A 24,821-nucleotide genomic window follows, 5' to 3' on the forward strand; every position below is an offset into this window, starting at 1 on the left:
CAAAAGTTCTCTTTTTTTTTTATCTTACGTGGAGTTTGCGTTGGTGTTTGAAATGAACTACAAGCCGGTCTCTTAGAATCCATTTTCTACGGAGAATGGCGGCGTCGGCGCATACACAATCACAAACCTGCCAGACATATGAGCGTGCCGTGAACGCGCATGACGTCACGCCCAGTCTCAGATTCCGACCCGAATCCCTCTTATTTATTTTACTGTACAGGATTATAGAGGCAATCGCAGTGATCAGAGAAGGGCTCAGTCAGCCCATCAGGCAATTGTTTAAGCATGTATGGGTTAGAAAACGGGTATTTTTAACATGAAAAGTTGCGCAATGCACCTTTAAGTGTCAGTCTTAGAGATGATTCACAACACTTTGCTGTGCCACAAACGGGATTTTGGATGATGACATAGGCATGGACCAATCACTGAATAGATTTCCTTATTTAAGAATATGCTCAGATAAATTCCCATTGAATGGTGAAATTCCTAAGAGGAGTTTACATTCAACACTAATAATCATTCAATAAATAATTTTCAAAAGAATACATTGTGATACTCATTGCAGGGCTGTACAGTTACGGAAAGATTGGTCTGTGCGATGAATAAATGCGTGCGATACAGTTTTGTAAACTCCGTTACTTGTGTTTGTTTTCAGACATGATAACAGTCGTTTTATACTTGTGCTTATGCGATATCACGATTTTTGATCGTGGATGATTTAATGTCTCCACGATCTGCTTTTGAAGAAATATGGCAGTATCACATTCTATCAGCTGCAGTTCTGGCGCTCAGTCCCAATACTGTAAAACTCACATCACATGTTAACGCAGCGCTAGAGTTACACTCACAGGACTCTGCACTAGAGATGGCTCGATCCCACAATTTTGGTTTCGGTACGATACCAGAACCTAATACCTCGGTATCGATACTAAATCAATACCACAGCTGACAAATAACTAGCCTCAAAATTGAAGTAAGTTGAAACAATTTTATTAAAAAACACTGCTTGAAACTCTGCTGTATCGAATGTGCAAACAAAAAGTATTAAAATGTTAAGAAAAAATAACTAAAGACAGTCAGGGAACATACAGTAGGTTAAATTTTGATTTTGGGGAAAAAAAACTGAAATGATACAATCAAAATAGGTTAATATCTATAATAATTGATTAATATAGAATAATAATAGAATAATGAAATTACATGTAAACCATTAGCTGTCACGCATCAACAGAGAATTATCAACATTTATAGCATTTATTCATCTTGGTTTGATTACTGTTTGGTTTGTGTTTGGGTTCATATTAGTTTAATGCATTGCATAATGTTAACATGCTAAACGTGTATTAGTATATTTAAATAATAATTACTGATTGACCTAGATTAATAAATGCTAAAATACTGTTAGGTCAGGTTACCTAATGAATGTTGATAAATGTATCTGAAATGTAAAGTGTTATTCTAACATTCATATTAGTAATATCCATATATTACTATTACTCTCTCTCTCTCTCGGCTGATTCCTCTAGGGGTCGCCACAGCAGCAGCCATTCATTTTACTATCACTAATACTAAAATTAATATCACTAATCTCAAAAATGATGAGACCTAAACTTCATTGGTTCTAGCGTGTCATGCAAGCACATTTGAGCTTTCGTGTTTACCGTGTCATATTTAATTGATAAGCTCTGATGTAACTTATGTGCGCTGATCAGTGTTGTGAATAAAAGTCTAAATGAAATCAGTTGAATGACGGACTCACCTGTCGATCTCTGAACTCTTTGAACAAGTCAGGATGAGCAAGTGACAGTGCTTAGCCAGATTTGATGTGTTGCCTCCCGTGGCTAATTTAAAGCAGCGTTTGTGGAGTGGTGCATTGAGGTCTGTTGCTTCACCTTTCTCATTACTTTTGTAGGCAAAGTAATGCCATATTTCACTCCTACTGCTCTCTTTATTTATTCATTTCGGGCGTGTAGAATGAGCTTCATCTGTTTGATCCATCGTGTTCCTCTGTTGTCACCGTTTGCCGGTTTTGCGTGACCCGCGTCAGTTTGGATAGCGCACTGCCGCCTAGCGCATAGTTCGAATTACAGGGGGTACTGAAATATCCTACTGGGGGTACTGAAATGTCCCAAAGGGACAGAAATATCAGTTTTGGGGGGGTCAGATAATTTTTCTGATATTGTGAAAAAATATAATTACAGTCACAATACAAGTCAACTCCTATTTTCACTGTAGGAACATTTTAATGTAAAGCGATTTCAGACACCCCTATTGTGGACCGTACCATTTTTAACCACCGTGGCTAGAAGCAACGGGAGAACCAATAGACATAATAAATACATAGACGCCCTATTGGCCGCTTTGGAACGTTGCTGCGATACGTCAACGCGTCCGCCATTTTGCGGAGGGCAAGACTGCGCTGTAATCAAATGCAAGTAAACAGGTGAGCTGCGGTTTTTCTGTATAAAAAAACCCAAAAATATATTTATCAACCGATTTCAGTGGTTTGTATGTGGTGTACAAAAAAAGTTCCATCTCTAGTTATTTAAAATCTCGATAGTTAGACTTATAAAATTTATTTATTTTTAATAAGGAATGGCCAAAGCTCAGGGTTGTCATGTATTTGTTTTTTTCATTCTTGGATAAGAATTGTGTACACCCCCATACTGAGATATAATTTAATTTTCACATTAAATTAAATAAAGTTTTCTTATTGTGGGAAAAGCATATTCTGTCATTGACCCGATTTTAGCAATAACAAAGATAACTGATGGATCCTTTATGGTAATACATGGTACAACTACAGTGCAATGCAAATAGTAAATATAAAATAAAGTGAGAAGTAGGCTAATAGTAAATAGTTTAGTCAATAAAATAAACAAACAGTATAATATTATTCTGGGGTATAATAGGGATATTCTGGGGATATTTAATTTGATTTTATCAATCAATAAATTCCACTAGAAACAAACCTTGTTGTATTATTTTAATTTAATACTGTGAAGCTGCTTTGATACAATCTGTATTGTGAAAAGCGCTATACAAATATACTTGACTTGACTTGACTATACAGCAAATTAAATAGTAATGAAAAGTACAATTATATAATATCATAAGTACTAATATAATAATAATAATATATTGATAATAGCATATAGTTTATGTATAATACTATAATAATAGCAATAGAATATGAAATATCAATTACAGAATATAGACAATAAAAAATAAGTTAAATAGTTACTATGAATAGTACAATAATTTAACAGCATAACTATAATAGATTGATAATCGCAAGTGGTATATTATTATAATAATAATAAATAATGTAAATTTATATATTTTAAAATATTCTTACATAGGCTATATAAAATAAAATGACGCAACCCTGTCTCTTTTTGTTAAATTTCAGTTTTTAAAAGGTATAAGAAGCTATACAAGTCAAGAAATAAAGTAAACGATTCAGTAAAAAATACAGCAGGGTACACCGTTAAAGTGAAATAGCCTAAATATATAAAGTTATGAAACTTCACTTTGCCCTCAGCCAAAACAATCTGCCAAGGAACAAATTATAGATTAATGAAACCAAAGATCGCCCGTTAGATATACACAAGACGAATTATTCTCACTAGACTAAAGAAATCAGATCCAGCGGCGTACGTCAGAAGCCGAGGTAAGGCTGTTCTCGGCGGGGTACATGAGCGCTGAGCGCCCGGTGATCACTGGATCTCACAACTCCGAAACCGCCAGATAAAAATTTTTAAAAGGCACTCTCTTTATAAAAAAAACACAGATTTGAGCTTTAAACAACTACAATGTCGACTGAAAAACTCTTAAAACTACATTTCGTGACACAATAACAGTAGTATTTTTAAATTTCGCGGACTTTCTCCTCTGAAAATAAAAATAGTAAATGAAATACAACCAGGAACAAATTTTCAGTTTTGCTTGTGAAAGGTAATTCCCTGAGACCTGTTTTCAATTGTGTGGCGATTTGTAAAGCCCCAAGCAGCACACGAAATTTTTCTCAATTCTCGTTATGAGAGGTATGGGAAAGTTGCCCTCCGCAGTATGGCGGCGCCGTTGACATACGATTCAGCGGCCAATAGGGCGTCTATGTATTTATTATGTCTATGTAGAGAACGACTTCAACTTCTCAAGCAAGTGTCAACGTTTAATGACAAAACGCTAGTTTCATAAAGTATCATTCTTTTCAACATTCCTTATTTGTATATTCAAAAATATTTAAAATAATCTAATTTAATACAGTCATAATTTTTCAGTGTAAATTATTTAATTTTATTGGTAACAGCCTAGTGTCTAATTATTTTAATTGAATATATTTATCAAATTTAAGAATTTGAAATGAAAGATGGAGCATACATTTAATAAAAATTAGGGGAAAATGCCCTTTATAAAGGTACAAAACATTATTCTGAGTGTTTTCAAACAGTGATGTAATGAAACATTGACAATTTAAGTTTGAAGGGAGTAAAGCCTCTGTTTAGGCTATTAAGGAAATGTAATTTTTCCAAAAGAAGAACTTTTATTTTAAATAAATGTTCATTTTAAAGCAGCCTACTTCAGTGTGATATGTTACCATATTATCGAATTTGAATAATTGTAATGTGATGATCAGATGCAGATATCTAAATCAAAGAATATAGGCGGTTTGCGGGTGGATTATTTATTTTTAATAGTGGATTCGGGTGACTTAAAGTGCACCAGATTAATGAATTTATCTTTAAAATGTACAACATTTTCTTCCGGGGGGGCATGCCCCCGGACCCCCCTACAGATACCAAGCTCCACCAACAAAAAAATTTGGGAAACACATTAGGCTATATGATGATCTACAAAAAAAAAAAAAAATCTTATTATTAAAATACATTATTATGATTTTACCACCTCTGCCTCATTTTGAGCCAGGAAAAACCCTGGAATAGGCAATAGGCTTCTTGTAAAGGTATTACTATTACCAGTAATTAGAATGGTATTTCAGTGCACTTAACTTCTAACTTTTGGTTAGAAGTTGATCAAAACAGTTCTCTTTTGGATATATAATAACAATGAGATATTCTGTAGCCTACTGATTATCAGTTTGTGGCATGTTTAGACCTTGTATGTGTGTTGCACAACACATGTTGCACTTGGCGATCACGGTGGGGATTTATATGGTAGTGGACCATGATGGTCATAGAAGAAGTGAAGGAGCAGTACCCCCCAATTATGGTGGGGTAATTCGCTCTCTGGGTGAACTTCGAAACAGCAGCGCATCAAATACCGAATTGAGCAAAATTATGATATTGTACCGTTTGAAATATAATATAATATATTATATTATATATATATACCGGTATTTTTGCAGTACCGGTATACCGCGCATTCCTACTCTGCACTTATTCGCAATCACAAAAGGTCATTATTTGCTCGTGCTTTAAAGCTTTGCCAGGTAAACATTTCATTAGCGTTCTGTTCTGACATGATGAATTCCTGAATGAATCAGCCGTTTGTAGGGCCCTAGAATTTCCACGATCGCGGAATTGGCAAATTAACGCGGAATCTAGTGTTAAAGTGTTATTGCGCGGAAGTTTACATATTTGCGATAAAATTCTGTTTTTGTGTGGTGTTTAATCATTTTGACACGAATACATATTAATAAATGTCATTTTGATGTCCTTTTTATTTGTGTACATTTTAATCATTAACATTAAAAACACTTTTTACGACTAAAATAACAGTAAAGGGTAAAAAAAAAGAAAAGAAAAAGAATTCCCACAAAATTAAAATGGAAAAAACGGAATTTGGGAAAAAATAAAACGGATTTTATAGGGCCCTACGTTTGAATGAATCGTTTGAGTAAATGACTCAATGACTCGGTCTCCTGCCGCCTCCTACTGGCGGTTTAGTTTCGTGTTTTAAAGTTTCATTCTTTCCAAAATGTCTTAATTGTATATTCAAAAAATATGTAAAATAATCTCATTACATTATTTAATGCAGTTTAATTTGATTGGTAACATCCCTTTAGCATCTTATTATTCTATGAAATTTAAGAATATTAAATGAAAGATGACGCATTAGGGAAGCGATTAGGGAAATAAGCGATTAGGGAATCGATTAGGGATGAGGGAAAAATGCCCTTTATAAAGGTTAAAATATCATGAATATGCCGATTTATATATGTCAAAGCTGACTGAACAGTGATGAGAATATTGATTCAGAATAAATTACATATAATTATTTATAATTTATCAGAATATATTTTTTTTCCTGGACAAACAAATGTTTTTACTCGGACAAGTGAATGACTGAACTGAGGACAATCAAATGAAAAGGCTTAATGTTGAGACCTGATACATTTTTTATTATTATTCATTTATTTACCCATAAACTTGTCTTTAGGAAGCCATACGTTACAGTGGCAAGAATAACTTTGTGAAAGCTTTGTGGGTGATGGACAGGGTTTACATTAAGACAGGAGTATGCCTTAATCTAGTTAATCGTGCATTTCTTTTCTTTTATTCCACAGCTGATGTGTGCAGTTTTTTTATTGCTTGCATTAAAATAATTTTCTCGTTTTGCTTTTTAATTGCAGTCGTTTTCTTCTGCCATTCATGCTTATCAGCTTATCAGCATATTTTCAATTCAAAAAGGCAAAATTTTATAAAAAAAAATTAAAAAGTTGAGTAATTTGCGTCACCGGATACTGTCGGTAAGTTGAACATTTCTATTGTAAAACAGTCAAATATTAAATGTTTTCCACTTACATTTTACCAGGCATTCGTTCACTTATTTAATCATTTTAACACTGATGAGCTAGACCGCTGAACTTTTAGTCATCCTAACAACAAACAGAGCGGAGCGTAATGGAGCGCATCAGAGCAGCATCAAGAATATCAAATACATTGCAGTGAATCTCTTATTTGCATCTTAAGATTATTGCCAATAATAATAATATCTATGCGAAAGTGTAGAACTCGGTGAGCTAGCACAAAACACATCTTCAGCACAGCGACTCATTTAAACGCCTCTGATTGGCCGATGCGTTCAACAGACATGTCTGTGATTGGCTACAATGCTCAACGCTGCAAACGCACGTCGTAAGTATCTTTAATGCAAAGGGAAAAATATAAATAAAACTGTAATATGCACTTTTTATGTTAATCGCAGCTGCTGTAATCTTATTCACGTTTGTTTTTCTGATTAATTGTTTTGCTCAATGAGAAAGACAAGGTAACAAAATATTTGGGGCTTTACTAAAAACATTCGGGGCTTAAGCCCCCTTAGCCCAGCCCTAGCGCCGCCCCTGCACCTACTCCATTATATAAAGGTGGAAAAGATCTCAGCTTACATTTACTTGATGTCATTGCTAGTATTAGACTGACTGACTGAGAAAAATGATGATTCTAATTCAAAAGTGTCGAACTATAAGCACATCTTTTATAGAAGTGATATACCTGAGATCAGGCCGTTTGTCTCCACTCTTAAACCATATTGGCGGATTCATAGAGCAGTTACTCTTCATAGACACACAGCTGGACTCTGGGTTTGAGCTCTTCTGCTGGACTGAACTGGAACAGAGAACAGATTCAGTTTAATCCTTTAGATTACTGTGAATACATTTATCCTGCATCAAAAAGTACTTTGAGGAAACAATTATCTTTTTACTGAATATTTCATTTTAGTTTTAAAAAAAGGCAAAAAAATCTTCTTTTTTCTGTAAACGGTCTTTGATCTGTTTGTGTTTGTGTGTGTGGAGGGGTGGAGGTGTGGGGGTAATGGTAATGTAGTGTTTGTTGAAAGTACCTGCATCCTGGAGAACAATCTCCATCTCTGGATCCTTGTGAATCAGCCATGATGAAGCTGCAGGAGAATCTGATGAGTTTGATCTCCTCCACTGACTCTGAATGAAGAAACATTCACACACTAAATTAAATGATTAAATTAAACAACCTTCATAATTTAGCTGAACATATCTGGAGTGTGGGAGAAAAGGATCATGTGACTGCGTTAACTCAAGCTCACAGGGCCTTTTCACACACACAAGTCGACCGTTGATGTTCGGGTGAAAAAGAAAACAAACCCCGACACACACTGATCCGATACAAAAAACGCGTTTGTTGACGTTTGTGTGAATTGACGTTTGTGTGAATTGGCCTATGTATGTTTACACATAAGCTAAACTTCTGGAGAATCACAAACATCACGAAACACAAAGGAAACATTGAAGTGAAAAATTAAAAACCTTTATTTAAGGTTTCATATCAAACAATCACGTCAAATGTCGTCCAGAGATTCATATTAATATGAGAAAGTCACACATGAACACTCACCTTGATCAAACTTTTACAAGATACAGGAACTCAAATCCTCCAGCTTTAACATCATAAAACTACACTTCAATCCCTTTATAATGGCTGATAAACACTTTGATGTTCTGTTTTTTTCCGTGTCGTATTTCGCATTTCTCCTGCTTAAAATGGCGACAGCAAAACTTACTTTCACTTTCTATTTGTGACGAGAAAGAGAGAGAGAGAGAGAGAGAGAGACGTAAACAGAGTATGGCAGGCGATTGGGGTCAAAAGTCTTTAAACGAAACGCGTGATTTTGACCGTGTCGACCATAGACTGTAAAAAATATCCTCATCCTCATATCCCCCAATCAAAATATCAATGAAACCAATGTTCTGTGCATTTCATGGTGAATTTGTTTCTTATACAAAAGTCCTCAAAGTGATAAAAAAGAAAAACGCAATTAGTCTTTTTTCCACCATAGAAGAATATGATTTAAAAGAAAAACCTTATTCCCTTAATTTTGTTTATTTATTTCATTTTTGTTGTTGTTGTTGTTGTTGCTGGTCCTCTTTCGTCCTTTTTTTTTTTTTTTTTTTTTTTTATTTTATTGAAAATATCAAGATTTACAAGCAAACATGGCTGCATAAAATCCGTTTCTTCAGAATAGGACACAGAGAAGATATAGCCAGAGGGAGCAGCTCTTAATACAAACAGGAAATATATATGTAGTCTTAGTAACAAAAATAAGGATGATTTATAAAAGGAAAAGAAACATTCATATAAACAAATTTAAATAGAAAAAAAAAAACGTAAGAAATTATAACATAACATGAGGGGAGAATTCAGCCATTGTTCAGCTATTAACCTCAGCTGGGACGTGTTTTAGGGTATTATATATATTTTTGTGCTTTAGGACCTTTCAGAGTTTTTAAGGATTTCATATACAGTTTAAATTCATTTTTTTTTAAAAAACAAATTTGGGAGATGATTTCACAATTCTACATTTGTGAATGAAGAATTTAGCTAGACACACAGTTGTATTAGTCCAGAGCTCATCACCCTTGCTTTGCAATATCAGTCCAAATGTTATGTCGTCACTGGAGACAGAGTTTGGGAATGAAGACATCTGTTGCTTAACCCGTTTATGTATATCACACCAAAATATCTGTATCACATTACATGAGAAAAACACATGGTCCGTAGTTTCGACATCATTTTCACAGAATGCACATGTATTATCATCTATACCAGAGCGACGTCTCAGTACTTCTTTAGAGGGGTAAATGTTGTTCATTACTTTGAAGTGTTTCTTTCACTTTAGGAGGTATAGGGAGTGTTAGATAGATTGTTCTTAATTTAGTGATTGAATATGTATAAAATTTTTGTAGGATGTTATTTTTATTTGGCCTTTTAGGGTAAATATAATCAATAAAACAATTTCTAATAAAGTGGTTAGTGCATTTTTTATCCAGAACAAAGATCCCTTGAACTGATAGTGGGGCCAATTGTGGTTGTATCGGATAATATGCCAAAATGTTTCTTGTTAGAAGGACAAATTATTGGGCTAGTGCTTTATGTAATTTAGTAAAGTCTGATTTTAAGGGTTTGAAATTATGTTTGATGGAAAATTGTCCATAATTTAACAACTGTCCGTTGGTATCCATTAAGTCGGCTATGGATCATATATTTCTCCCACACCAATCCTCAAAGAACAGAGATGTGTTGCTGTGCAAAATATATCTGTTGTTCCAGAGTACAGATGTGTGGCGTGAGAAGTTATGTACGTATAACATTTCCCAATACAAGAGTATTTATCAGTGAAACTCTGACAATGATATAGGTAATTTGTTAACACTAAAGTCCGCTCTAAGAAGAAATTCTAATCCTCCAATTCTCTTGAATAAGGTCTTGGGATACAATACCAAAAGGAGTTGCTTGTGTTTGATCCAAGATTTTAACCAGTTTATTTTTAAGGTTCCATTAAGGCAGTCAAAATCAATAACTTTTATTCCTCCATCCTTTGTGTCTTTAACCATATTGCTTTTCTTCATATAATGTGGTCTGTTTCTCCAAATGAAGTTCAGGTTGATTTGGTTGATAGATGTAATCAGTGTTGTTTGGAGTGGCACTGGAATAGGCTGGGCAAGAACATCTGGATAAATATTCATCTTAGTTAGGTAAACTCGGCCTAGTATTGATAGGTCCCTCTGTAGCCATATATTTAGTCTTGATTTGCATTCTTTAATTGTATTTTCTACATTCAGAAGCTGGCTTTGTTTTTGGTCCTTAGAGAGGTAAATCCCCAGGTATTTGATTTCTGATTTAATAGGGATATTACAGATGTTTTTCAGTGAAGTGTTGTAAGTTTAATGTTAGACCTGAGGCTTTTGAGAATTTTTCAATTTTGGCAATAGTTGTTGAAATTTGGTATCTATCTTTTAAGAATATTGTTGTGTCGTCCGCTAGTTGGCTGATTATTATGTCTGTGCCAAGTACATTAAGTTTTTTAATATCATTACAGTTCTTAATATAGATTGCTAGCATTTCTGTGGCTAAGATGAACAGGTATGGTGAGATGGGGCAACCTTGAGGAATACCCACATTAATCTTGAAGCTTGGGGTGGTACCACTAGGTAATAGGACACAGATATTAATATCTCGATATAATCCACCAACCCATTCTCTAAATTTGATTCCAAAGCCAAAGTGTTCGAGCGGTGAAAGAATAAATGGATGCTCCGCGGAGTCGAATGCTTTATAGAAGTCTAGAAAGAGAAGGAAACCATCATCCTCTATTTGGCTTCTACACTCAATGATGTCCATTACCAATCTTATATTATTATGTATTGACCTTCCTTTTAAGAGCCCTGACTGTGTATCTGCAATAAGATCTGAAATCCCTGTTTGAAGACGAGAAGCAAAGATGTAAGTTAGGAGTTTGTAGTCTGAATTTCTGAGTGTAATGGGTCTTCTGTTATCTATAATTCTGGGATCTTTCCCAGGTTTTGGAATTGAGACGATAACCCCATGTCTCATTGTTGGTGGAAGCACATGTTTCAAATATTTGGGTAAAGACTTGTAGCAGCAGGTCTCTTAAATCTGCCCAAATGTCTGTAAAAGTCACCTGTGAGACCGTCGGATCCGGGCGCTTTGTTAAGAGAGAGACGACCAATTACTGCGTCAAGTTCTGGAATTGTTATTTGATTATCACATGTTTGTTTGAGGCCATCCTCTATTTTTGGAATATGTTTTGCTATAATGAAAACATTTTGACAGTCCACGCTAGAAAATGTAGAGCTATAGAGCTGGCTATAGGATTCCCAGATTTCTGAAGAGATCAAGTTTTCATCTGTGACTTCATTATTATCAACCATCAGGGATCTGATGCTATTTTTTTTCCTGTCTTCTTTTTTCAAGACCACAGAAATACGCTGAATTGTTTCCCCTCCTCTATCCACTAGCTCTGGGTCTAATAAAGCCCCCTTGGGCCTTACGACTGTGAACTTCATCTAGTTTTGGTTGGAGGTTTAATATCTTCTGTCTATCGTCTTCAGTTGGGTTTGGCCTATTGCAGTACATATTGAACTGATTAATAATGTCTACTTCTTCTTTTTTTAACTATCTTTTTTAATTATTTTACTGAATGAGATGGTAAATTGGCGTATTTTATATTTTAGGAATTCCCACTTTTTGGTAGCAGTTGTGAGCTCCTCAGAATTGGCATTTTCTTTAATTAATAGTTAGATTTTTTGGCAGTAGTCATTATTTTTGAGCAGACTGGAATTGAACTTCCAATATGTGTGTGTGAGTGGACATTGTTGTCATTGGGTTTGATCTGTAGTAAAATAACACTATGATCTGTTAGTGGTGCAGAAGAAATATCAGAGCTAATATTATAAAACAGCAAATGATTTGCCATTAACCAATGATCAATTCTGGATTTATAATTGTGGCTTGAGCTAAACCAGGAGTATTTAGATATTTCTGGATTTAAGTGTCTCCAAGGATCAACCAAATTTTGTTTTTCGCAAAAGTTCGTGAATATGGTGTTTGGATGCCCAGCTAGCAGGGAACGTTCTCAGAACTTTCGCTAACATTCCCTACAAGTTTGGTTAATGTTCTAAAGAAAACATTTGAATGTAATGTTTACCGAACATTTTAAGGATGTTTTCTCATTTAAAAAAATGTTCCTATAACGTTATATGAAAACTAAGATATAACATTTTAACTGCAACATTCAAAAGATGTTTTGGGAATGTTTCTGAAATAACAAGTTGTACTATGATCTCAAAATATCATTGTCCCTATGTTTCATTATAACAAAAGAAGAACGTTCTCTCTGTCACGTTAGGAAAACGTTTTGAGGATATCATTGAGAGATGAGATGTTGAATGTTCTTTATAAAACGTTATTTTAATGTGACGAGTTAACAAAATTATAACATTTTATTTGCAACATTTTGAGAATATTTTGGGAATGTTGTTAAAGTTAAAGTTTGTACAATGATCTCAATATAACATTGTCCCAATGTTTCATAAAAACAAAAGAAGAACATTCTCTCTGTCACATTTGTAGAATATTTTGAGGATATCATTGAGAGATGAGATGTTGAATGTTCTTTATAAAACGTTCTTCTAATGTGACGAGTTAACACAATTAGAACATTTTACTTGCAACATTTTGAGCATATTTTGGGAATGTTGTTAAAGTTAAAGTTTGTACAATGATCTCAAAATAACGTTGTCTTAATGTTTTGTCATAACAAAAGAAGAACGTTCTCTCTGTCACGTTAGGAAAATGTTTTGAGGATATCATTGAGAGATGAGATGTTTATTGTTCTTTATAAAACGTTCTTCTAATGTGACGAGTTAACACAATTAGAACATTCTACTTGCAACATTTTGAGCATATTTTGGGAATGTTGTTAAAGTTAAAGTTTGTACAATGATCTCAATATAACATTGTCCCAATGTTTCATAAAAACAAAAGAGGAACATTTTCTCTGTCACATTAGGAAAATGTTTTGAGGATATCATTGAGAGATGAGAGGTTGAATGTTCTTTATAAAACGTTATTTTAATGTGACGAGTTAACAAAATTATAACATTTTATTTGCAACATTTTGAGAATATTTTGGGAATGTTGTTAAAGTTAAAGTTTGTACAATGATCTCAATATAACATTGTCCCAATGTTTCATAAAAACAAAAGAAGAACATTCTCTCTGTCACATTAGGAAAATGTTTTGAGGATATCATTGAGAGATGAGAGGTTGAATGTTCTTTATAAAACGTTATTTTAATGTGACGAGTTAACACTATTAGAACATTTTACTTGCAACATTTTGAGCATATTTTGGGAATGTTGTTAATGTTAAAGTTTGTACAATAATCTCAAAATAACGTTGTCTTAATGTTTTGTCATAACAAAAGAAGAACGTTCTCTCTGTCACGTTAGGAAAATGTTTTGAGGATATCATTGAGAGATGAGATGTTTATTGTTCTTTATAAAATGTTCTTCTAATGTGACGAGTTAACACAATTAGAACATTCTACTTGCAACATTTTGAGCATATTTTGGGAATGTTGTTAAAGTTAAAGTTTGGACAATGATCTTAAAATGACATTGTCCCAATGTTTCATGATAACAAAAGAAGAGCATTCTACTTGCAACATTTTGAGGATATTTTGGGAATGTTATTAAAGTTAAAGTTTGTACAATGATCTCAATATAACATTGTCCCAATGTTTCATAAAAACAAAAGAAGAACATTCTCTCTGTCACATTAGGAAAATGTTTTGAGGATATCATTGAGAGATGAGATGTTTATTGTTCTTTATAAAACGTTCTTTTAATGTGACGAGTTAACACTATTAGAACATTTTACTTGCAACATTTTGAGCATATTTTGGGAATGTTGTTAATGTTAAAGTTTGTACAATAATCTCAAAATAACGTTGTCTTAATGTTTTGTCATAACAAAAGAAGAACGTTCTCTCTGTCACGTTAGGAAAATGTTTTGAGGATATCATTGAGAGATGAGATGTTTATTGTTCTTTATAAAATGTTCTTCTAATGTGACGAGTTAACACAATTAGAACATTCTACTTGCAACATTTTGAGCATATTTTGGGAATGTTGTTAAAGTTAAAGTTTGGACAATGATCTTAAAATAACATTGTCCCAATGTTTCATGATAACAAAAGAAGAGCATTCTACTTGCAACATTTTGAGGATATTTTGGGAATGTTATTGAAGTTAAAGTTTGTACAATGATCTCAATATAACATTGTCCCAATGTTTCATAAAACCAAAAGAAGAACAATTCTCTCTGTCACATTAGGAAAATGTTTTGAGGATATCATTGAGAGATGAGAGGTTGAATGTTCTTTATAAAACGTTCTTTTAATGTGACGAGTTAACACTATTAGAACATTTTACTTGCAACATTTTGAGCATATTTTGGGAATGTTGTTAATGTTAAAGTTTGTACAATAATCTCAAAATAACGTTGTCTTAATGTTTTGTCATAACAAAAGAAGAACGTTCTCTCTGTCACGTTAGGAAAATGTTTTGAGGATATCATTGAGAGATGAGATGTTTATTGTTCTTTATAAAATGTTCTTCTAATGTGACGAGTTAACACAATTAGAACATTCTACTTGCAACATTTTGAGCATATTTTGGGAATGTTGTTAAAGTTAAAGTTTGGACAATGATCTTAAAATAACATTGTCCCAATGTTTCATGATAACAAAAGAAGAGCATTCTACTTGCAACATTTTGAGGATATTTTGGGAATGTTATTGAAGTTAAAGTTTGTACAATGATCTCAATATAACATTGTCCCAATGTTTCATAAAACCAAAAGAAGAACAATTCTCTCTGTCACATTAGGAAAATGTTTTGAGGATATCATTGAGAGATGAGATGTTGAATGTTCTTTATAAAACGTTCTTTTAATGTGACGAGTTAACACTATTAGAACATTTTACTTGCAACATTTTGAGCATATTTTGGGAATGTTGTTAATGTTAAAGTTTGTACAATAATCTCAAAATAACGTTGTCTTAATGTTTTGTCATAACAAAAGAAGAACGTTCTCTCTGTCACGTTAGGAAAATGTTTTGAGGATATCATTGAGAGATGAGATGTTTATTGTTCTTTATAAAATGTTCTTCTAATGTGACGAGTTAACACAATTAGAACATTCTACTTGCAACATTTTGAGCATATTTTGGGAATGTTGTTAAAGTTAAAGTTTGGACAATGATCTTAAAATAACATTGTCCCAATGTTTCATGATAACAAAAGAAGAGCATTCTACTTGCAACATTTTGAGGATATTTTGGGAATGTTATTGAAGTTAAAGTTTGTACAATGATCTCAATATAACATTGTCCCAATGTTTCATAAAACCAAAAGAAGAACATTCTCTCTGTCACATTAGGAAAATGTTTTGAGGATATCATTGAGAGATGAGAGGTTGAATGTTCTTTATAAAACGTTATTTTAATGTGACGAGTTAACACTATTAGAACATTTTACTTGCAACATTTTGAGCATATTTTGGAAATGTTGTTAATGTTAAAGTTTGTACAATAATCTCAAAATAACGTTGTCTTAATGTTTTGTCATAACAAAAGAAGAACGTTCTCTCTGTCACGTTAGGAAAATGTTTTGAGGATATCATTGAGAGATGAGATGTTTATTGTTCTTTATAAAACGTTCTTTTAATGTGACGAGTTAACACAATTAGAACATTCTACTTGCAACATTTTGAGCATATTTTGGAAATGTTGTTAATGTTAAAGTTTGTACAATAATCTCAAAATAACGTTGTCTTAATGTTTTGTCATAACAAAAGAAGAACGTTCTCTCTGTCACATTAGGAAAATGTTTTGAGGATATCATTGAGAGATGAGATGTTTATTGTTCTTTATAAAACGTTCTTTTAATGTGACGAGTTAACACTATTAGAACATTTTACTTGCAACATTTTGAGCATATTTTGGAAATGTTGTTAATGTTAAAGTTTGTACAATAATCTCAAAATAACGTTGTCTTAATGTTTTGTCATAACAAAAGAAGAACGTTCTCTCTGTCACATTAGGAAAATGTTTTGAGGATATCATTGAGAGATGAGATGTTTATTGTTCTTTATAAAACGTTCTTTTAATGTGACGAGTTAACACAATTAGAACATTTTACTTGCAACATTTTGAGCATATTTTGGGAATGTTGCTAAAGTTAAAGTTTGTACAATGATCTCAATATAACATTGTCCCAATGTTTCATGATAACAAAAGAAGAACATTCTACTTGCAACATTTTGAGGATATTTTGGGAATGTTGTTAAAGTTAAAGTTTGTACAATGATCTCAATATAACATTGTCCCAATGTTTTGTCATAACAAAAGAAGAACATTCTCTCTGTCACATTAGGAAAATGTTTTGAGGATATCATTGAGAGATGAGATGTTGAATGTTCTTTATAAAACGTTCTTGTAATGTTATGTGTTAACACAATTAGAACATTTTAATTGCAACATTTTAAGGATGTTTTGAGGATGTTGTTGAGATAACAGATTATATAATGTTCTCAGTAAAACATTGGCACAATGTTCCATAATAACAGAGGAGGAACATTATCAAATCAACGTTCGTAAAATGTTTTGAGGATATCACTGAGACCTGAGATGATGAGTGTTTTTAAAAAAAATTCTTGTAATGTGACGTGTTAACAACACTAGAACATTTTAAATGTAACATTTAGCAATCAAACTACACAATTATTGTTAAATTGAGCTTGCTGGTCAGACAGCAGGCCAACAGGGTTCACGATGGAACATATGGTGCATTTAAGTCCTCCTGGGAAGTTTGTATTCATGAGGTTTTACAATTTTGTTTAATGTTTTAAATTAATGAAGCCACTGTAAACTTTATCATCACATATTATACTGTTACATATTAATGCTATCATATTTTGTGCAGGCATTAGCTTACTTCATTGTCACTGCTAAATACCTAAGTATAGTGGTATCCCACAATGTTTCCCACTGACACACCCCTAACTCTTCAAGATCAGGGTTAAAGAAAATCCTGAGCTTCCTACTCATATTCTCATCATTGTGGTGGCGTTCAACTTGTAAATACGATCTTTATGACATGACTTGAATGCACCAATAGCTCTAGCTTAATTAGGGACAATCCATACAAACACTCTTTGCTAAAATACATTACAGACTGTCACAGTAAGAAGTTATTCGTCCTGTATCAACGCTAAAGGCCTAACCACTGCAGTCAACACCTTGGAGTATCCATGCTGTTAAATAAAAGTCTGTAGACAAGGGTTAGGGTTAGGGTTAACCTTAACCCTTAATTTCTAACCCAGACCCGGTTTCACAGAGTTTAGATTAAGCCAGGATTAGGCCTTAGTGCATTTAATTAGCTTTTAAAAATGTGCCTTAGAAAAAAGAAAAAGAAACATTACTGGTGTGCATCTTGAGACAAAACAATGGCACTGACATATTTTAAGATATGTCAGTGCAAGTTGCTTTCAGGTAAAACAGCTCAAACGTGCATTTTTGTCTGGGACTACAGGCTTAAACCTTGCCTGTGAAACCCGGGGTATATGTTGCAACTTGTATAGAATTATGCCAATGTTACCAAAGTGTTGTGTTGGACAGAGGATTTACCCTAAACCAACAGGTTGTGTAACTGTGCCACACAGGGTGAAAAGCAAGTTGACATTATTAGGCATAAGAGTGTTTCTAAAGGAAAGGTCAATATTTTGTTAAAGTGCAAAAGGATCATTATGGGTCACATGAATGTAACTCTAATGTTACCATGATACCAATCCATTAGTTTTTCATGTAGGTAGGTATACAGAATTGTATATGAATAGCCTACATATGCAATGTTTGCTCTGTTTAATATATAATATGTTTGCTCTTTTAAACTGCTGTTTGGCAGAGCAGTGGTAAATATATGTTGTTATACATGGTATATATTATTTGTGTAATTTATTATTATTATTTATATGTTATTGTAAGTTTATTTTTTTTTTATCATGCACTGCAATGAAGACACCATTTAACCAATTGATTAAATATAACAGCCAGCTTACAAATACAACTAAATAAATAGCCGTGCACATTTTTTTCATATTCTTTCTTTTAAAACATGTAATCTTTTCCTGTAATTGCAATGTTACCACATTATTGGCTGTCTCTTCGAGTTGTTTTGAGCATGATTGGCTATTCAGACTGTCATCCAGGAATCTGGCCAATGGCAGCTATGCGCGCCTTTTACTGGTCAAGTTTGAAGTTTGAATATTCGTCTGTTAGAGTGAGTGTGTGTGTGTGTGTGCGCGCTGCTGCTGCTCGGGAGAATCTTCAGTACTAGCCTCCTTCGGTTCTGTGGCTTTTACATTGTTTAAAACATGGATTATTTTGCATCGTACTGTTACATTTTTATTTTGAGCGAGTTGCGGGATGTAAATGGACAACGAATTTTAACAACGTAGCCTACGTGTAACGGACATATTGCAATCTGCGGAAGGTAAATAACTTTATTTTATATAAAAATACATTCTGCTACATCAAAATATAGTGTGTTAAATTGAGAAGCTAATTTTAAATGCGACTAGAGCAATATCGATATTATGTCAATGTTTCAGGCTGCATGTGTAACGTTAGGCTAAATATTGTCAGCTAAGTTAGTTTTTGATAAAAATAAATATAAATAAACCTCAGCATAGTCTGAGCTTTACAATGAGTGAACTGAGAACATTGTGTCTTTATACAGAGAGGAACTCGAACCACACTATGAAAACTAGGCTTTTGAATGATCGCGGGATATCGGCCTAACGTTACCGTCAAAATGATGAGTCATCATCATAATATGTTTTTGAGCTGGTGAGTAAAAAATTTGCAAGCTTTTTATGTCTCTTTTAGTAAGTAAATACAAATAGCTAATAATATTGCTGTATGTGTGTGTTTCCCATTATCCAGGAATTTTGGGAATAAATTATCCAGCCACATGATCTTCAGTTGCGGTGAGTATTGTCATAGTAAAATACACGTGAAATAGAGGCAGAACATGTAAACTCTGCTCAAAGGCACACTGGTCCAAACCCTCCAGTCAAAATTGTACCTGTCTTCTTGATATGATTTTTTATGGGCCTAGCTGACCCAAACATAAATGTCCTTTCAAAATGAAATTATTTTCAAACCTGTATGACTTCTGTGAAACACAAGAATGTTGGGAATAAAACAACATTGGAACCCATTTTATGGAAACAAATGTTCCCAATGTTTCATGATAACAAAAGAAGAACATTCTACTTGCAACATTTTGAGCATATTTTGGGAATGTTGCTAAAGTTAAAGTTGTACAATGATCTCAATATAACATTGTCCCAATGTTTCATGATAACAAAAGAAGAACATTCTCTCTGTCACGTTAGGGAAATGTTTTGAGGATATCATTGAGAGATGAGATGTTGAATGTTCTTCATAAAACGTTCTTCTAATGTGACAAGTTAACACAATTAGAACATTTTACTTGCAACATTTTGAAAAAATAAAATAAAATAAACCTCAGCATAGGAGCTTTACAATGAGGGAACTGAGAACATTGTGTCTTTATACATAACATAAATGTCCTTTCAAAATGAAATTATTTTCAAACCTGTATGACTTACTTCTCTGAAACACAAGAATGTTGGGAATTAAACAACATTGGAACCCATTTTATGAAAAAAAAAAAAAAAAAACAGTGAAGTCATTTCTCAAGATATCTTAATTAAGGTTATACAAAATAAATTCATACAGTTTTGGAACAACATGGAGTACCGGTAAATAACGATAGAGAGTCTATTTTTTGGATGAGCTGTTCTTTTTAGGACATGTTCCCAGGGTCCTTTGCTAAATTAACCATGGTTTTTATTATAGTAAAGTGTAGAAACAATATTTTTATGGTGGATTGATTACAATAATTTATTACCATTTAGTTAGTGTTGCAAAACCATGGTTAATGTTAGTAAGGGTTCTCCAGATTTATATAGCCTAACACTTAAGGAAAACATAAAAAATGGTCCTATGTCACCCAGATCAATAGTCTGTTAACACACATTAACACACTTTTTACATTTTCTTAAGATCAAGCATTGGACCAATGTTTACGGAGCAGAACAGGCACCAACAGAGAAACAAGTCCATCACTAGTAAGTATCCACTGCATTTTATAAAACCGTAGTCAATTTTAAACGCACAATGCACTCCAAAATAAAAATGATCTATTTTTTTCTGCCTCGTGCCAGATTTATATCTGTCCCAGATTTATATCTGACTTTCTTTCCACAGAGATTTTTAGAAAAATTATCATTAAAGAGAATCATATAAAGAGAAATGTGGGAGGAGCTTGAATTTATTGCCTAGCCCTGTTTGTTTGAACCGCGAGAGCCGTCAAAGCTTATGCTACTCCTATGTCATGCACCGACAAGAGCCTTTTATAGTCAACATGTCGGACGCAAGCAACTTGCAGTTTTGCCCCCACCAACAACGCATAGTATTGCATACAACGGTGCGTCGCGTATCAAAAACTGGGACGACACATTTTTCTACTCATAGACGCATATGGCGGCCGAAGTGTAGTGATGCGTAGCCTTGCAGGCGCATATGCGTATCGATGCGTTGACTAACTCTTTGGGCGTAATTTGACTTGCATATGGCTGTCTGCTGGAAGCTAGTTATTTAAGTCGATAAAATTATAAATATGGTAGGGCTGGGGGAATTAACACGTTAATCTTCGCGATTAATTTGAGATGCTTAACGAGTTTATAAAAAAAATGCAATTAACGCAGCACTTTTTTTGCCTCATTTTAATGACTTCCTGTTGCGGAAAAGGCTGCAAAATATGCCGTCCCGCCCCTCCGTGTTTGGCGATCAGGTTTTATTCTCGCGCAGCTTTCATGACCGGGTCTTTTCCGCTCCGCGCTCTCCATTCCGTGTGTGTGTGTCGGCGCACTGACACACACACACAACACTGAGCAAACATTGAGCTCTTTGCTCAATGTTCTGCTCCGTGTTTGCGCTGCGCGTTCTGCTCTGTCGTTAACGGCCCAAACGCTCCAATCATGTACCGATCATGCACTGGAAAAGCAAAGTCAAATAACGTGAAATTTCTCAGTAGTAGACTTCTGTGAAATAGCCCTACTGAGCTGGTATAGTCATGCTGACAACAATGGTAAAATTACCTGCTCTGATCACATGCTCTTGTAATAATAGCTTTGTAGGACTATGTTTTATTTTGATAATTAGAAAAAAATATATAATAATAAATTGTTAAATTTATTATGTTGATTGATTATTGAAAATAATAATATATTGATATATTGATGTTTAATATTATTTTAATACAGGGCTATTTTCTGTTCCTTTTTTTCCTTTTTGTTGTTTAATTAGGTTATTCTAAGTTTAAATATTGATGATTACAAGCTTGGGGGAAATGCAATTAATTGCATGTAATTACAGCAAATTGTGTAAATAATCAGTTACTTTTTTTAATCGATTCCCAGCCCTAAAATATAAAATATGGATATGTTTCTTACACAAACGCATCACTTCGCTTCACCTTTCGCCTTTATTAACCTGCCAGAGCCGTGTGGAGTACTTTTATCATGGATGGATGCATTTTTATGGACTTGTCAAAAAAATCCCACAGGGAGCTACAGAATAAGAAATCTTTGAAGTCCACTTTTTTACTGTCTGTTTCCATCAGTAAAATTACAGTTGTTTTTTTTCTCTCAGAATTGTGAGGCAAGAACACACAATTGCAAGAAAATATCAGAATTGTGAGCTGTCTTTTTTACTCCCCTCAGAATTCACCCTTCGAGGGAGTTTGATTGACAGGTATTTTTTACATTTTTATTTTACCAAAAATATTTTTTTCTAAAAAAATTACACAAATTAAACGTTGAGACTTTGTTTCAACTTTCATATCAAAAGTAACCTGCTCTGTCTTGTCTCTGCGTTTAAACGTTTCAGCGTTTTTTCTGTGATCCGCAATGTATTTTTCATTGCGTGACAACATGATGTGTGGCGTGAGAGCGCCATGGCTTGTTGGACATAGCAACAGTAACTAAAGGGGGCGGGTCTTTGCAAATTGCATTAACCATGGCTGCCTGTTAATTATCACTGGACTACTTCGCTCTCGCATCTCCCAAAAGTATATATTTTTTTTTTTTCTTGATTCCATTTGAATGGTTTAATTAAATTGCTATAACCAATTATTTAAAATGTAATGATTTAAGCAAAACGTTCTTCAAAGGTTAAACCAAACTTTTATTTGACGGATTGCCGTGTAGACCTTTGAGTTTCTCTGTGTTTTATGATATGATGATAGTTTTTCTCAAATGAAGCTAAAATGCTGCTGAAGTGACTCTCAGAGCGGCTGTGTTGATGAAGTGCATTAATGTTCTCATATAGAAACGACAGCAAAAAAAAATAAGCCAGAATTGCTTTTTTTTCTCAGGTTTTACTAATTTATCCTGTGATTCTGACTTTCAAACGGCCAATTGCGAGTTTATATCTCGCACTTCTGAGAAAAAAAAGTTTGAATTGTGATTCGCAATTACCTTTTTTAAAAATTGTATTCCATGGCGGAAACAAGCTTTCATATGCACAGACAGTAGCTCACATTTAACATGCAGATTGTGCGCACACAGAAACCTACTGAAGCACAAAAAGTTAGTGTCAACACTGTCCTGTGATTTCTCAATAAGAAACAGAAGTTATAGCATATTTTTCTTTCTGCTTTTGAAGTAACTAAAACTTACAGCTTAGCTAATAGCAAAGAGACGATTCACAGGTATGATTAAATCACACTAGAAATTGTTCTATCTCAAATGCAGTACTACTTTATCTGTATCTGATTTAAAACAAGCAGAAATCTGTAAGAAATGTAACAATCCATAGACAATATAACTGATGAAAATGAGCTGTTACATCAGAGCAAAAGCATCGTGGGCAGTGCTGTGACATGCTGCAGCTGTGCTCAAGGCTACCTGAGTTCGAGGTTCACACTTCTCAAGCCAAGTTTGTAGTTTGTTAAAATAATTTAGCCTCTAGTTGTGTTATTAAAGGGATACTCCACTTTTTTTGGAAATAGGCTCATTTTACAACTCCCCCAGAGTTAAACAGTTGAGTTTTACCGTTTTCGAATCCATTCAGCCGAGTTTCTGATATTTGGAAGAATATCAGTATTGAGACAGTTTCTGGTCTCATTGACTTCCATAGTAGGAAAAAATATATACTATGGAAGTCAATGAGACCAGAAACTGTCTGGTTACTGACATTCTTCTAAATATCAGAAACTCGGCTGAATGGATTAGAAAACGGTAAAACTCAACTGTTTAACTCTGGGGGAGTTATAAAATGAGCCTATTTCCAAAAAAAGTGGAGTATCCCTTTAACATGTATATAATGGATTAAGTATATGTTTTAAATTACAGAAACAAAATAGATACTCATAAGGTATCATATTTATACTTTTAAATAAACTAATCTAATTAATTTCTGATTAATAATTAGGCTGGCTAATTTTGAAAGTTTTCAAAGTCAATATTGCTTGTGATCTTAATATGTAATATGTATTTGTATTATTTTTGTTTACACTGTTGCATGATCTTCTTTTATAGGCTATGAGGAAAAACTCTACCATGCACACTGAGAATGGAGCTCAATTCTGCTAACTGGGATAGCAGCTGAAAAAGAAGAAGAGAAGAACAGTAGAACACCTATTAATGCAGATGACTTTATTCTTTTTCTGCAAGAACCAAGACAACCAAAGACTGATGATGAGCGCTCTGAGCAAACAGCAGTCAAGACGTGTGATTGCACATTGGACTTTACTGAGTTCTTCATTTAATGTTGGGCATCTACTGTACGCAGAACTTCTAATAATTTATGTGAATGCCATTCATAAACCTGTTAGATTTTTGTTTTATTTTAGAGATTAATAAAATTGTATGTTTTAACAAGCTAAGCATTTTTTATGTTTAAGAGAACATTTTGGGAACAAAAATAAAACTTCCCACTAAAAAATTTATAAGAATGTTAAGTAGTATTTTTAAGAGTATTTTTAGAGAATGTTATCCTAACTTTTAGAAGAACATTCTAAGAATAAAAATAAAACTTCCTGCTAAAAACTTTATAAGAATAAAGGGATAATGTTCTAAAAATGTTATGATTAAACATTTATAGAAGGTCATCATCACGAAACATTTTTAGAGTGTTCTTAGAGAATGTTATTCTACCTTTTAGGAGAAATAATGTTCTAACAATATTATTATTAAACATTTTTATAATGTTGTAAAAAAAAATGTTATCTGAACTTTTAAAAGAACATTCTGGGAACAAAAATAAAAACACCCCCTGAAAACTTTCTAAGAACGTTAGAGAATAATGTTGTAAGAATGGTACACCTAAACATTTTAATAATGTTTTTAAATAATGTTATCCGA

General features: G+C 33.5%; 1 protein-coding gene and 1 long non-coding RNA gene across 6 annotated transcripts in view; one reads left to right on the top strand and one right to left on the bottom strand.

Annotated features, from left to right (window-relative positions):
- LOC311302541 (NACHT, LRR and PYD domains-containing protein 3-like) overlaps window positions 1-8,516 on the bottom strand; it is a 50,046-nt gene extending 41,530 nt beyond the window's left edge. For both annotated transcript variants that reach the window (XR_014629585.1, XM_084428518.1), the window contains exons 1-3: window positions 8,334-8,516; window positions 7,807-7,903; window positions 7,458-7,571 (exon numbers count right to left, since the gene is read on the bottom strand). Coding sequence is in view for 1 of the 2 variants with exons in the window: in XM_084428518.1 (XP_084284644.1) it covers window positions 7,458-7,571; window positions 7,807-7,856 (164 nt within the window). In the remaining variant the exon portion in view is untranslated. The remainder of the gene's footprint in view (window positions 1-7,457; window positions 7,572-7,806; window positions 7,904-8,333) is intronic.
- Window positions 8,517-17,865: 9,349 nt separating this feature from the next.
- Window positions 17,866-24,338, top strand: LOC311302582. 4 transcript variants are annotated; one of them, XR_014629592.1, is made up of 6 exons: window positions 17,866-18,856; window positions 19,103-19,212; window positions 19,309-19,352; window positions 20,458-20,522; window positions 22,108-22,209; window positions 23,997-24,338. It is a non-coding gene; the product is annotated as an uncharacterized lncRNA (long non-coding RNA). The 4 variants fall into 4 exon arrangements; XR_014629593.1 differs by having other exon boundaries at window positions 18,646-18,856; window positions 22,179-22,209; XR_014629594.1 differs by lacking the exons at window positions 22,108-22,209; window positions 23,997-24,338 and adding an exon at window positions 21,956-22,027 and having other exon boundaries at window positions 18,649-18,856.
- Window positions 24,339-24,821: the final 483 nt, after the last annotated feature.

This window comes from Rutilus rutilus (genome assembly GCF_951802725.1).
Source record: "Rutilus rutilus genome assembly, chromosome: 13".
NCBI classification, from domain to species: domain Eukaryota; kingdom Metazoa; phylum Chordata; class Actinopteri; order Cypriniformes; family Leuciscidae; genus Rutilus; species Rutilus rutilus.